The sequence below is a fragment of the Grampus griseus genome (assembly GCF_964374135.1).
Source record: "Grampus griseus genome assembly, chromosome: 17".
Classification (NCBI taxonomy): domain Eukaryota; kingdom Metazoa; phylum Chordata; class Mammalia; order Artiodactyla; family Delphinidae; genus Grampus; species Grampus griseus.
Window position 1 is genome coordinate 4,205,660 of NC_139011.1, and position 15,861 is coordinate 4,221,520.

At 47.6% G+C, this 15,861-nt stretch overlaps 1 protein-coding gene across 1 annotated transcript in view; it reads left to right on the forward strand.

Moving 5' to 3' along the window:
• COL22A1 (collagen type XXII alpha 1 chain) overlaps nt 1-15,861 on the forward strand; it is a gene marked incomplete at its 5' end in the record, with an annotated part of 239,043 nt that overhangs the window by 40,728 nt on the left and 182,454 nt on the right. Inside the window, 2 exons of the mRNA XM_082674806.1 lie at nt 3,860-3,983; nt 13,888-14,163. Of these exons, the coding sequence (XP_082530932.1) occupies nt 3,860-3,983; nt 13,888-14,163 (400 nt within the window). The remainder of the gene's footprint in view (nt 1-3,859; nt 3,984-13,887; nt 14,164-15,861) is intronic.

Genomic DNA, 15,861 nt, shown 5'->3' on the forward strand with positions numbered 1-15,861 from the left:
TCATGCCTGCGTTTTTCTGTTAGTTCAGTAAACTACAAACGTTTATCATTTATGGCTTAGATCCACGGCACCTACTGTGGGCCAGCCACTGCATGACACGCAGGCAGAGCACCACCCAGAGTCATGTAGTCGTTTTGGCCAGTGGAGACCCAGTTCAGTGTTTGCTGGGTGCCTGGCCTTACACAAGTCATGGGAGGTCCCTGTGCCCCAGTCATGGCATCTGTTTCATCTGAGGTGAATGTGTCCGCCTTGCAACGTCATTTGAGAGGGTCATGATGCAAAGATGAGTCCAGGGTCTGACACCTGTGGGGTCTCCAGTCCAGGGCTAATGATGACACCAAAATTAATGTTCCGTTCTTCTCCTCTCAGGCAGAATGGTCTTTTGAAAATGAAAAGTGATATTTTATCTTGACATTACTCTTCATCTTAAAACTCTTTAATTACTTCTGAGTGTTCTTAAGCTAAGGGCCTGGGAAGACCCTGTGTGTGATCTAGCCCCGTGCTGCCTTTCTGGCATCAGGTTCGTCCTGGCCTGTCATTGTCTGCACTGCCCTCTCTCTACCCCTGCTTGTCCTTCAAAGTACAACTCATCTGTCCTGCTTTCAAGGATGCCTCCCCCTAACTCTGAGGTTAAGCCAGGCCTCCCCTTATTTTCTCTCCTCACAACCTGTCCTCCTGCATAAAATGTAGCAGCATTGAAGCCAGCGACTCGATTGTGCAATGAGTCATTTGCAGACTGTCTCCCCAGCTGTGGGAGAAGCTCCTGGAAGGGCCTGAGTCTGGTCTCTGCTGAGTCCCAGCATGGAGCTGAGCCCTGCCTGGAGGAGGGGATGACTCAGTCCACGATCAGTGAGAAGCCTCCGTTAGATACTAGCCTGGCAAAGATGGGCTTTGCCACATCAGGCCTCAGAGCTTGCATTTTGCAGGCATGCAATCGTTTCTCCAGCTCGGTGGGCGTTCTCTGAGTGCCAGCCTTGCACCAGGACTGTATCGGGCCCTAACGTCCTCCACGGCTCACAGCGCCAGCATCCCGGGACAGTGCTGGTTCAGAACAGGAAATGCTACGTCAGTTTCTCTCTCTGGGTCCCGTTTCCTCACCCTGCGATGGAGACCATATCACAGTCAGCAGACCCTCAAGGGAGGCGTGCCTTCCTGACTGTGGGTGTTGTTCTGTCCACACAGGGGCTGAGATACAGATGCTGGGTGATCTTAATCACCTGGTCCCATGCTCATTTGGGGGCCACACAGGGATGAACAGAATCCAGGTTCCATTTCCCACTTAACTCCCCTTACTTCTTTGGCCTAACTTGTCCAATTCATCCATACCACTTAGAAACAGAAAAAAAAAATCACAGGCAACTTCACTTTAAAGCAAACGTACAAGGGGATTCCTTGGCAGTTAGGACTCCACACTCCCACCACAGGGGGCTCAGGTTCGATTCCTGGTGGGGGAACTAAGATTCTGCAAGCTGCACGGTGTGGCCAAAAATGATAATAATAATAATACAGCAAACGTGTAATAGAGAAAGAACAAAACAGAGGGAGGAAAGCACGCGTTACACAAATGCGGTGGGGAGCCCAGCAGAGGCCTCCCACTTGCTGAGGGTGCCGTCTTTCTATCAGGGCATTTGGAGCAAACAGCACAATGGCTTTGGACTCTGCTCTCTGGACGTGGGGCTGAAGTGTTTCTGGGAAATGGATTTGGGCTCATGTTATGCTGAGTCGTCCTGAGAAGGAATTTCTACATGGTTTCGAGTTTGTTTTAATGGCAAAACAGAAACAATCAAACCGACAGAGCTCTGACGTGTTGAGTGAGAATAGCATCCCTTTCATTTCTAATGCAATTTACGCAGATACATACCTACACGTATAATTTTTAATGTATGGGTTAATTTTGTTCATAATGAAAAGGGGTGTCAATATTTGTATTTTTCTTACTTGCTAAACGTTTAAAGGGCACTTTACACACCTTATCTAACTTATTTCTCACCACAGTAAAATGGGGGGAGCAAGGCTTGTGTTATTCTCAGCATTTATCTGGTGCGACATTTGAGGCTCAAAATGGGACAGTAACCTGTTCAAAATCTCATAGTTCCTAGGAGGCAGAGGTTGGCCTCAAACTCAGGTCAGTCCTTCAACTCCAATCCCTTTACCCTCTCCTGTATATCTGTATATATACACAGCCTAAGAAAAAGTATTAATCTCTCGATAGAGAGAGAGAGAGAGAGAGAGAGGCACACCCCGGAGATATTGTGGGTTTGGTTCCAGACTACTGCAATGAAGCGAATATCAAAACGAAGAGAGTCACATTTTTCGGTTTCCCAGTGTGTATAAAAGTTATGTTTACACCGTACTGTGGTCTTTCAAGTTCGCAACAGCATTACGTCTTAAACACAGTGCACATATCATCGGCACTGATGGACTTGCTTGGTGCAGGGTTGCCACAAACCTTCAATTTAAAAAAAAAACACAGTATCTGTGAAGCACAGTAAAGCTAAAACACAACAAAACGAGGTGTGCCTGTAGATAGAGATATAAATGTAAATATAGTTATCAATGTATAGATATAGTGGATTTAGATACGTAGCATATTTGTATATTATACGTACATGTGCGTTGAGAAGTAAGTGTGTTTAGAAAAGAACAGTAGCATAGTTGGCCTCATTAATGCAATGAGAAGAAGAAAAAAATTGAAGGGCAATGTTCATCTGAGGCTCCACAGCCTGTGCCCGTGCAGAGCGGTGGGGAAGCCCCGTATCCCTCCCGTGTGGCAGTGACCTAGGACGTCCCTGAATCCTGGGAAGGCCCGAGGGAGTAAAGGGCACTGCTCCCAGTGCCTGGACGTGATCCTGGGTGAAATCCCAGCTCAGAGAACGACTCTGGACGGCTGGGCCAACTCCCGGCTCGGATCTGTGAACCGAGATCACAGAGGGAGGACCAGTCTGTACTCACAGGTTCTACAGCCAAACGAAGGGTCCCTGAGGGTCCACGAGTCTGAGAACCAGAAACCCAGACGCCTCCTCATTTCCCTTCCTGGCTCTCTGGCCAGACAGTTTCCACCTCCTCCAATGCAGAAGGCAGCGCCTCGCATTCTTTGCCCCTAGAGCAGGGTTTGGCCCGCCGTGAGTGGGAGTGCCGGGCAACAGCTGGCGGTTAAGAGGAGAGCTCTGGAGACCCGCCGCTGTCTGCAGGGGAGCCTCTGCTCGACCGCTGAGCAGCGGGGTGCAGGAGTCACCCTGTGAGAGCCTGGCCGCCCTCAGCTAGGGCGGGGGCATCACAACACCGTACATCCGTAGCTTCTGTCGCGGAACAACGTGCATGCGGAATTTGTAGGGGAAAGGGCAGTGCAGGGCTGTCTGGGCTGGAGCTGCAGGGGCCGAGGGATCCTCCCATTTGAGGACCTGGTCCCCCGAACTCAGGAAACCAGTGCTCTGTGGAGACGGAGGATGTCCTGGCACGTGGGGCAGGGACCACGCGGGCTAAAATGTGACAGTGTGGCCTTGCCGAGGGGCAGCAGGCAGGGAGAGGTGCAGCACTCAGCCACATTTGGCCCCGCGGCGGGGTGGCAGTTCAGCATTTATTACTGATTCTGGAGAGATGGAAGCAGACGAGCACTGCGGGGGTGGATTTGACAGGGCTGAGGGTGGGTGCACCGGGACAATGAAGGGGCCACAGCGAGGGCCAGCGGAGGGTTGAATGGAGGCCCTGATTGAAGGGAAAGGCGGTAAAGGCAGGCGAGCAGGTGGACTTTAGAACCCTAGGAGGTCAGAGTGGCAGGACTTCGTGACCCCGGGGTGCGTGGGCCTCCTTTGCAGCCTCTTCTCTCAGCCCGGCGCCATCTGTCTCTGTCTCCCTCCAGGGATGTGTTCCCGCAAGGCTTGCCTGATGAGTACGCCTTTGTCACCACCTTCCGGCTCCGGAAGATGTCTCGGAAAGAAGACTGGTACATCTGGCAGGTCATCGACCAGTACGGCATCCCGCAGGTGTGAGCAGCGTGCCTTGTCTGGTGCAGATTTCCTTCTCCTTCTCGTGGGCTTGGCATCAGCCACCGTGTTTTCTCCTGGGGTCTCTGTCCTGGGCCTGGGAGATGGAGGGTCTGGTGTCCACAGAGGCGCAGGGCAGCTGCAGGGGCTGGCAGACCACCAGAGGGCTGCACTTCTTCCTTGACGGTCAAGTGCCCGTCACCTGGTGGGGCAGAACGCCCAGTTCCTGTCTCAGGGGCCCTCAGCCCAGCCAGGGAGGTGGCAGCCCGTGCTGCTCTCCTACAGCACATGCTTTCTTAGCAGCACGTTCATTATGTAGTGCAGGAAACTGGCTTAGAGTCAGCACGACCTGGGTTCAGACCTCGTGTCTAGTCCTTTCTTGGTGTGGCCTCTGACACACGTTCACTTTCTTCTTTTTTTTTTTTAATTTTATTTATTTACTTTTTATACAGCAGGTTCTTATTAGTTATCTATGTTATACATATTAGGTATACATGTCAATCCCAGTCACCCAATTCACCCTACCACCACCCCCCGCCCCCCTGCTTTCCCCCCTTTGTGTCCATACATTTGTATTTCCATTACTCTAGGAGGTGGGTCAAAAAAGATCTTGCTGTGATTTATGTCAGAGTGTTCTGCCTATGTTTTCCTCTAAGCGTTTTATAGTGTCCAGTCTTACATTTAGGTCTTTAATCCATTTTGAGTTTATTTTTGTGTATGGTGTTAGGGAATGTTCTAATTTCATTCTTTTACATGTAGCTGTCCAGTTTTCCAGCACCACTTATTGAAGAGACTGTCTTTTCTCCATTGTATATCCTTGCCTCTTTTGTCATAGATTTGTTGACCATAGGTGCATGGGTTTATCTCTGGGCTTTCTATCCTGTTCCACTGATCTATATTTCTGTTTTTGTGCCAGTACCATATTGTCTTAATTACTGTAGCTTTGTACTATAGTCTGAAGTCAGGGAGTCTGATTCCTCCAGCTCTTTTTTTCCCTCAAGATTGCTTTGGCTATTTGGGGTCTTTTGTGTCTCCATACAGATTTTAAGGCTTTTTGTTCTAGTGCTGTAAAAACTGCCATTGGTGATTTGATAGGGATTGCATTGAATCTGTGGATTGCTTTGGGTATTACAGTCATTTTCACAATATTGATTCTTTCAATCCAAGAACGTGGTATATGTCTCCATCTGTTTTGTGTCATCTTTGATTTCTTTCATCAGTGTCTTATAGTTTTCTGAGTACAGGTCTCTGACCTCCTTAGGTAGGTTTATTCCTAGGTATTTTATTCTTCTTGTTGCAGTGGTGAATGGGATTGTTTTCTTAATTTCTCTTTCTGATCTTTCGTTGTTAGTGTATAGGAATGCAAGAGATTTCTGTGCATTAATTTTGTATCCTGCAACTTTACCAAATTCATTGATTAGCTCTAGCAGTTTTCTGGTGACATCTTTAGGATTATCTATGTATAGTATGTCATCTGCAAACAGTGACAGTTTTACTTCTCTTCCAATTTGGATTCCTTTTATTTCTTTTCTTCTCTGATTGTCGTGGCTAGGACTTCCAAAACTATGTTGAATGGTAGTGGTGAGAGTGGACATCTTTGTCTTGTTCCTGATCTTAGAGGAAATGCTTTCAGTTTTTCACCATTGAGAATGATGTTGGCTGTGGGTCTGTCATATATGGCCTTTATTATGTTGAGGTAGGTTCCCTCTATGCCCACTTTCTGGGAGTTTTTATCATAAATCGGTGTTGAATTTTGTCAAAAGCTTTTTCTGCATCTATTGAGATGATCATATGGTTTTTAATCTTCAGTTTGTTAATATGGTGTATCACATTGACTTATTTGCGTATATTGAAGAATCCTTGCATCCCTGGCATAAATCCCACTTGATCATGGTGTATGATCCTTTTAATGTGTTGTTGGATCCTAGTATTTAATGTGTAGTTGGATCCTTTGCTAATATTTTGTTGAGGATTTTTGCATCTGTATTCATCAGTGATATTAGTCTGTAATTTTCTTTTTTATGAGTTTGGGACTATTCCTTCCTCTGCAGTTTTTTGGAAGAGTTTGAGACGGATGGGTGTTAGCTCTTCTCTAAATGTTTGATAGAATTCACCTGTGAAGCCATCTGGTCCTGGACTTTTGTTTGCTGGAAGATTTTTAATCACAGTTTCAATTTCATTACTTGTGATTGGTCTGTTCATATTTTCTATTTCTTCCAGATTCAGTCTTGGAAGGTTATACCTTTCTAAGAATTTGTCCATTTCTTCCAGGTTGTCCATTTTATTGGCATAGAGTTGCTTTTAGTAGTCTGTTATGATGCTTTGTATTTCTGCAGTGTCCATTGTAACTTCTCCTTTTTCATTTCTAATTTTATTGATTTGAGTCCTCTCCCTCTTTTTCTTGATGAGTCTGGCTAAGGGTTTATCAGTTTTATTTATCTTCTCAAAGAACCAGCTTTTAGTTTTATTGATCTTTGCTATTGTTTTCTTTGTTTCTATTTCATTTATTTCTGCTCTCATCTTTATGATTTCTTTCCTTCTGCTAACTTTGGGTTTTGTTTGTTCTTCTTTCTCTGGTTCCTTTAGGTGTAAGGTTAGATTGTTTATTTGAGATTTTTCTTGTTTCTTGAGGTAGGATTTTATTGCTATAAATGTCCCTCTTAGAACTGCTTTTGCTGCATCCCATAGGTTTTGGATCATCGTGTTTTCATTGTCATTTGCCTCTAGGTATTTTTTTTTCCTCTATGATTTCTTCAGTGATCTCCTGGTTATTTAGTAACGTATTGTTTAGCTTCCATGTGTTTGTGTTTTTTTACATTTTTTTCCCTGTAATTGATTTCTAATCTCATAGTGTTGTGGTTGGAAAAGATGCTTGATATGATTTCAGTTTTCTTAAATTAACTGAGGCTTTGTGACCCAAGATGTGAAGTATCCTGGAGAATATTCTGTGTGCACTTGAGAAGAAAGTGTAATCTGCTGTTTTCGGATGGAATGTCCTATAAATATCAATTAAATCTATCTGATCTGTTGTGTCATTTAAAGCTTGTGTTTCCTTATTAATTTTCTGTCTGGATGATCTGTCCATTGGTGTAAGTGAGGTGTTAAAGTCCCCCACTATTATTGTGTTACTGTCGATTTCCTATTTTATAGCTGTTAGCATTTGCCTTGTGTATTGAGGTGCTCCTGTGTTGGGTTCATATATGTTTATAATTGTTACCTCTTCTTCTTGGATTGATCCGTTGATCATTATGTGTAGTGTCCTTCCTTGTCTCTTGTAACATTCTTTATTTTAAAGTCTATTTTATCTGATATGAGGATTACTACTCCAGCTTTCTTTTGATTTCCATTTGCATGGAATACCTTTTTCCATCCCCTCACTTTCAGTTTGTATGTGTCCCTAGGTCTGAAGTGGGTCTCTTGTAGACAGCATATATATGGGTCTTGTTCTTGTATCCATTCAGCAAGCCTGTGTCTTTTGGTTGGAGCATTTAATCCATTCACATTTGAGGTGATTGTCGATATGTATGTTCCTATTACCATTTTCTTAATTGTTTGGGGTTTGTTTTTGTAGGTCCTTTTCTTCTCTTGTGTTTCCCACTTAGGGAAGTTCCTTTAGCATTTGTTGTAGAGCTGGTTTGGTGGTGCTGAATTCTCTGCTTTTGCTTGTCTGTAAAGCTTTTGATTTCTACGTTGAATCTGAATGAGGTCTTTGCTGGGTAGAGTAATCTTTGTTGTAGGTTCTTCCCTTTCATCACTTTAAATATATTATGCCACTCCCTTCTGGCTTGTAGAGTTTCTGCTGAGAAATCAGCTGTTAACGTTGTGTATGTTATTCCCTTGTTGCTTTTAATTTTTGTTTGTCTTTAATTTTTGTCAGTTTGATTACTGTGTGTCTCGGCGTGTTTCTCCTTGGGTTTTATCCTGCCTGGGACTCTCTGCACTTCCTGGACTTGGTGGGCTATTTCCTTTCCCATGTTACGGAAGTTTTTGACTATAATCTCTTCTTATATTTTCTCAGGTCCTTTCTCTCTCTCTTCTCTTTCTGGGACCCCTACAATGTGAATGTTGGTGTGTTTAATGTTGTCCCCGAGGTCTCTTAGGTTGTCTTCATTTCTTCTCATTCTTTTTTCTTTATTCTGTTCTGCAGTAGTGAATTGCACCATTCTGTCTTCCAGGTCACTTATCCGTTCTTCTGCCTCAGGTATTCTGCTATTGATTCCTTCTAGTGTATTTTTCATTTCAATTATTGTATTGTTCATCTCTGTTTGTTTGTTCTTTAATTCTTTTAGGTCTTTGTTAAACATCTCTTGCATCTTCTTGATCTTTGCCTCCATTCTTTTTCCGAGGTCCTGGATCATTTTCGCTATCATTATTCTGAATTCTTTTTCTGGAAGGTTGCCTATCTCCACTTCATTTAGTTGTTTTTCTGGGGTTTTATCTTGTTCCTTCATCTGGTACATAGCTCTCTGCCTTTTCATCTTGTCTGTCTTTCTGTGAATATGGTTTTTGTGCCGCAGGCTGCAGGACTGTAATTCTTCTTGCCTCTGCTGTCTGCCCTCTGGTGGATGAGGCGATGCTTGTGCAAGTTTCCTGATGCAAGGGACTGGTCATGGGTAGAGCTGGGTGTTTCTCTGGTGGGCAGAGCTCAGTAAAACTTTAATCTGCTTGTCTGCTGATGGGTGGTGCTGAGTTTCCTCCATGTTGGTTGTTTGGCCTGAGGCGGCCCAACACTGGAGGCTACAGGCTCTTTGGTGGGGCTAATGGCGGATTCTGAGAGGGCTCATGCCAAGGAGTACCTCCCAGAACTTGTGCTGCCAGTATCCTTGTCCTCATGGTGAGCCACAGCCACCCCCTGCCTCTGCAGGAGACCCTCCAACACCAGCAGGTAGGTCTGGTTCAGTCTCCTCTGGAGTCACTGCTCCTTCCCCTGGGTCCCTATGCACACACTACTTTGTGTGTGCCCTCCAAGAGTGGAGTCTCTGTTTCCCCCAGTCCTGTCGAAGTCCTGCAGCCAAATCTCGCTAGCCTTCAAAGTCTGATTCTCTAGGAGTTCCTTCTCCTGTTGCCGGACCCCCAGGTTGGGAAGCCTGACGTGGGGCTCAGAACGTTCACTCCAGTGGGTGGACTCCTGTGGTATAAGTGTTCTCCAGTCTGAGTCACCCACCCAGTGGTTATGGGATTTGATTTGATTGTGACTGCGCCCCTCCTACCGTCTCACTGCAGCTTCTCCTTTGTCTTTGGATGTGGGGTATCATTTTTGGTGAGTTCCAGTGTCTTCCTGTCAATGATTGTTCAGCAGCTAGTTGTGATTCCGGTGCTTTCGCAAGAGGGAGTGAGCGCACGTCCTTCTACTCTGCCATCTTGAATCAATCTCCACGTTTGCCTTCTGAGTCTTGATGTTCTTAGCTGGAAAATGGAAAACAGAAAACCTCCCAGGAATGGTTAGTGGAAGCACCATGTGGAATGATGTCTCTAAAGCATCGAATGCTGCCTGATGTGTGATACAAGTTTTCATGGTAGTCTCTGGTTTTACCTTGAACGGAGCTCTGCAGCTCGCCTTTGCCCGTGTCTGGCGCATGCTGGCCCTCAGTCCCGTGAAGGTAGGCCCACCTGTCAACAGCACGCAGCCGAGTGAGGGGGGACCTGTCTCAGGCCCAGGCCACCAACACCATACACTGATCTGAGATGCAGACCCGATCCGCTCGTCCTCGGAGTTCGTGGACCCACCATACCTGTCATTTACCCTGGTCCTCTCTTGAAGAATGAACTGTGTAGCGACATTACTCATCTTCAGCTGGGGGACACTGACTTTATTTTCACTTGGGGTTGAAATAAAATAAAAGCATGCTCAAGCCATTGCACTGCGGTAGCCGCACTCACGGGCTCCTCCCCCAGAGGCGACTTCCTCCATGGCAGTGAGCTCACTTCCCGTGGTTGAAGCCGGACCCTGCCCCCGAGGGCACCTCTTATCCACACTCACACGCGGTCAGTAGGAGCCAAGGACTGTCCCGAGTGCTTCACAAATCTTAACTGAGTCCTCCTAACAGCCCTATGGGTAGGTTCTGCTGTTACTATCTTACCGAGAGGAGCCTGACCCACAGCAAGCTTTAGGCGTCTGCCCATGTATTCGTAGGTCGTGAGGGGGAGAGGTGGGATTTGAACCCAGACAGTCGAGCTCCAAGTCTGTCTTTTGACCGCTGTGCCCCGCAGGCTCTGGTCCCCATCCATTAGTCCTGTCGAATGACCCTCCTGCAGCGTCCCTGGTCAAACTGAGATGCAGAACCATGGTCAGCCTTGACCGCCCAGTGGCCTGATTTCCTTAGTGTGGGAGGCCGACTGCAGGAGGTGAGACTCTTCTCCAGAGAGCAGGCAGCTCGTCGTGACCCTCACCCACCTCCATTGCAGACGCGCACGTCTCCAGTCTCCCGGGGTCCTGTGCTGTGGGCCTGGGCACCTGCCATGGCAGTCCTATGGGGCGAGCCCGCACCACCCCTCAGTCTGGGTCCTCTTCCTCCATGGCGTTTGCAGGGCCGTGTCGGCCTCCTCCCCTCCTTCTGCCAGAATGAGCCCTGGGCTGGAATCCTGCAGAGCCATGCAGAAACAGAACCTGCCTTTTCAGAGAGGCGCCTGGCTGTTCCGTTCCACTGAACAAGCTTTGGGACGTGCCCTTCGCTTTGGGACGTGCCCTTCGCTTTGGGACGTGCCATTCACTTTGGGACGTGCCCTTCAATGAAAATGACGTGGTGGCCACCCCACGCCTCGGGGAAGTCCTGACCGGACACAGGAGAAGTGGACAGAGGCACGTAGAAGATGACCTGTGAGCCGACCGGTGTGAGCCACGCTGTCACGTGCTCTTTGTCCCGTAGCCCGGTAATAACAGGATCTAGATTTTTACACCATGACCCCATGGAGAATTTACAACCACCCTTGACCGTTGGCATTTTCCCCGTTTGTCCTTTGGAGAGACTGAGGGGCACTCATTCCAGATCTGATAAAGGGCCAGGAGGAGGCTAGTTCTGCAACAGGGTGGAGGGGTAGAGGTGAGACTCGGAACAGGCTGGAAGCCAGTGCAGGGACTGGAGAGTAGGCTCTGCGAGGTGGGCAGGCCTGGGACAGGGAGCCTGGGAGACCGCTGTGGTCCTCTCGGCAAAGGGTGATACTGACTCAGACCAAGTAGTCATAGGGACCTGGGGAGAAATGATGGGATTCTGCATATGTAGTTTGAAAATAGAACCAACAGGGTTTGCTGATGGATCTGAGGCATGGAGTGCCCTCCTGAGGCCCCCCCAGCTTGGACTCGGGCCTGCCGGGCCTTCCTCTGCTCTGTGTGGTGCTGGGAGAAATAGAAACATTGGAGAAAAACCCATGTCCTCGTGAAGCTCCCCAGGTGGCTCAGGGGTCCAGGGCTCAAACAGGTGAAACATTTCAAGAAAGAGACCAGGCTTAATCATGATTATTAGATTATGCTTAGGAGAAGTTTCAGGTTATTAGTCAGGGGTTCATAGTTTTGTTTTTCACCCTAACCGTAACATACCAGCAGACAATGCAGTTAAAAATAAATTTTAGGTTCCCCTTGGCTGTGCTGAAGCCATGTGGGGGACCCGAGACAGAGAAACCAGAACACCTGGGTGGTGTCATAAACACTGTGGCTGGTTCCCTGCAGGGCAGTGGGCTCCTTCCTTTAACCTCGGGGCTCTCATTCATTCATTCCCTTTCTGTTGAGTCCTACTATATGGCATGTGTTGTCCTAGCCACTGGGGTTAAAGAGATGAGCTGTAGAGACGGGGACCTGCTTAAAAGGATGGGGCAGGGCAGGCAGGAAACGGGCGGATGAAATAAATGACCCGAAATGCTTTCATATACTGACCCGAAATGCTCTGAAAAAACAAATAAATCCACATGCCTGAGGATGTGAGAGCAAATGACCAGGTTAGAATCCAGTTACACGTGTGTGTCAGAGAAGGCTTCACTGCGGTGATGTCTTTGAACTTGCTTCATTTATTGTAGATAGTATTTAGAACAGTGTCTGATGTATAAGTACTATGTATTTTACATATCTATGAATTCATTTAATTCTCATAGCAGCTCTATCAAGTAGGCACTATCACCAGTGCCATTTTACAAATGAGGAAACAACACACAGAGGTTAAAAACCTGCCCGAGGTCACACAGCTTAAAAGTGACTTGCCAGTTTGGGTGTGGGCAAGCGGTAGACAGCCCGGAGTTTTGAAGAGCGTTTTAGTAAAGTGTCTCGGGGTAAGGGAGCTGATGAGGTTAAGGGTCAGGGTTAAGGAAACCAAAAAGATATTGTGGTGTCCTGGGATTAGCAACAGCAGGAAGTTCCTGCCCGGGGCCTGGATGGCCTGGGCAGGGAGAGGTTGGTGGTTCGCGGAGACGTCGTGTTCTGGAGTCGTGGAGGAGGGAGGGCTTCCAAAGGGCCCTGGCACGTGGAGGAACATGGCCGTCTGGAACCGCAGGGAAGCTGGGAGGGCAGGAGAGTCAATACCAGACCCCTCTCTCTTCCCGCTCTTTGATTTCCTCTCCCATGGGCCAGACTAACTAGAAGCCAAAGGGCATCGAAGCCCAGGTCAGGAAGTCAAAGGTCAGAGTCTGGGAGTCCAGATCCAGGTAGAGAGAGGTGGAGCGTGGATATCAGGGCAGATGGAGGCCAACCCCATGGAGACTGGACAAGAATATACCCACCTATCCATTTGCTCAGTGAATACCTATTTTCTGTGTCACGTTACGTCCCCCACCTCCGTGCGCTGAGGCAGTATTGATCTTGCCCACTCCTGCATTCCTGACACCTAGCAGGTTGCTTGCCTGTCACAGAGGATGTTCAGTGAGTATCGTGGAAGGGATGAAAGAATAAGCACATGGATGAGCATACATTCATTCGTTACTTCATTCATTCATTTAAAAAAATTAATTTATTTTATTTTTTGGCTGCGTTGGATCTTCATTGCTGCATGCAGGCTTTCTCTAGTTGCGGTGAGCGGGGACTACTCTTCGTTGTGGTGCACGGGCTTCTCATTGCGGTGGCTTCTCTTGTTGCGAAGCACAGGCTCTAGGCGTGCGGGCTTCAGTAGTTGTGACACAAGGGCTCAGTAGTTGTGGCTCACAGGCACTAGAGCGCAGGCTCAGTAGTTGCGGCGCACGGGTTTAGTTGCTCCGCAGCATGTGGGATCTTCCCGGACCAGGGCTCAAACCCGTGTCTCCTGCATTGGCAGGCGTATTCTTAACCACTGCGCCACCAGGGAAACCCCTCATTCATTCTTAAAACGCAGAGGAAAGTAAAACTTCCTTCCAGAGTTTTCAAGGCATTTTGCAGAGGGCTGGAGGGTAATCCAGTGAACAGACAGCCAAGGTCCCTGCCACCGAATTGCTTTGTTCTCCCAGGCCTTCAATTTTAGCTGCAAGGTGAGAGAGTTTGGGTTAGTGGATGGGGTCTCAGACTGGCACCTGGTATCTAGACACAGGTGGATTCTGTTCTGCCGTCTGCGGTTTTAAAAGAAGCTGAAACCAGTCAGTGTTTCTGGTCGGTCTCATAGATGAAGCCCCTCCTCACCAGTCCCCTTGTAGTTTCACAAAGGTGCTCTTACCTGCAGAGCCCTCGGGTACTTGAGATTTTGACCCCTGGATTAACGTGCGAGCTCAGATCTTCCATTTAATACAGGGTTTAGATGAGCCTGTAAGGTAGGTGTCAGTAACACCATTGTCGTGAGGAGGGCACCAGGGCTTAGGGATGGGAAGTGCTTTGCCCAAGGCTGACCAGCTGGTGAGGGTCACGGCTAGGATCAGACTCAGATTTGTCGGGTCTGACTCCGCGATCTCCCCTCCCCAGCTGCCCTCTCCTCCCTTGGTCCCATGCAGCTCAAGGGGCCTCTGGTCCTCTCCTCCCCAGGTGTCCATCCGGCTGGACGGCGAGAACAAGGCCGTGGAGTACAACGCTGTGGGTGCCATGAAGGATGCCGTCAGGGTGGTCTTCCGAGGTCCCCGGGTCCATGACCTTTTCAACCGGGACTGGCACAAGGTGGCCCTGAGCATCCAGGCCCAGAACGTCTCCCTGTACATAGACTGTGCGCTGGTGCAGACACTGCCCATCGAGGAGAGGGAGAACATCGACATCCAGGGGAAGACCGTGATCGGCAAGCGCCTCTATGACAGCGTGCCCATCGACGTGAGTACTGGCGGGCCTTCTGCAGCCAAGGTCCTGGGGTCACCGGGGAGAAGCCTCAGGCGCCACGTGCTCCTGATGTACCCTGCACCTGTGTGTATCATGTGTCAGGTCATCACCTTGCACTGTCTTAGGAGGGAGGACCCTGACTCAGAAAACTGCCGTATCACCATCACTCATTCACTCACTCATTCATTTAATTATTTAGCCACTTGATCACTTACCATATATATACTGAGCACCTCCTCTGTGCCAAGCACTGTGCTCTGCACTGGGGACACGGGACATATGTCTACATGTATATGTAGACAAATCGATGGGCAGAGAAATAGTTACACAGTTCCCTGTAAATTCAGACTCTTTCCCCTTCTCCTCTGATTGTAAAAAAATTGGAACATATAGGAAAGTATATGGAAAATAAGTAAAAATCATCCTCATTTCACCAACCAGGGATATTAAGTGGGGAAGACTCAGTGGCTGGTAATAGCTGTCTTTCCATCACCATTACATCAGTGTTCTTTCCTTCTTTATTCTTTCTTTTCCCTCCTTAATTCTTTTTTCTTTTTTTTCGCTTTCCTTTACTGTATCTTTCTTTCCTCTACGAATGCATCCCCACATCTGTACACACAGACACACACACCGTGAACATGCACACACGTAACACGTGTACACTTACGTGCTGTCTTCGAGCTGAGGTCAGCTTGATCCTTCTGACCGGGAGTGTCCCCTGCTTCTCGAGAAGTGACCAAATCATGATCTGGGATAGCTCTCTCCAAAACCATTTCTTTTCTTTTTTTACACGTACATGTATTTCTGTTATCGAATACAGGGTTGCTGGATGCATGCTGGATATTTTGAAATTTATGTGAATAACGTACAGCGTGTATAGTCACGTCTTGCTTTTTTCTCTCAAAATTATGTGTCTAAGCTTTTACTTCTTTCAGCTGCTGCATAATACTTCACTTTATCGTACATTTTGCTTATTTGTTCTCCTGCTAGTGAGTATTTAGATTGTTCTGATGTTTCACCATCATAACCAGCAAGTCTTGGTCTTGAACGTGCTGGCACGTCTGCAGATGTACGTTCCTCATGAAGAAAACAGGGTAACACGTGCCGTTGAGGCTGGAGATGTGTACCAGTTGGGAGAGTTTCTCTGGGGCATTCAATGATCAGATTGTAGGGTAAACAATTTTTGACTTTCCGGCATATTTTAACTTCTCAACAAAGAGACAGAACATTGATGTGTCCACCAGCAACGTATGAAAGACCCATTTTCTTAGATCCTCACCAACACATTGATAGATTTTTTTTTTAACGTTTTTGTTGTTTTGCCAATCGGATGGGCATACGATGGTATTTTATTGTGGTTCTGTTTGCATTTCCCTGATTACCACTGAGCTCAGAAATACTTCTATGTGTTTCTTTTTTTTTTGCGGTACGCGGGCCTCTCACTGTTGGGACCTCTCCCGTTGTGGAGCACAGGCTCTGGACGCGCAGGCCCAGCGGCCATGGCTCACGGGCCCAGCCGCTCCGTGGCATGTGGGATCTTCCCAGATCGGGGCACGAACCCGTGTCCCCTGCATCGGCAGGTGGACTCCCAACCACTGCGCCACCAGGGAAGCCCTGTTCCTATTTTTAAATAAGCTTTGGTTCAGTGAGGCTAAATTAATTCACTCAATCAACACATATTTTATTTTATTC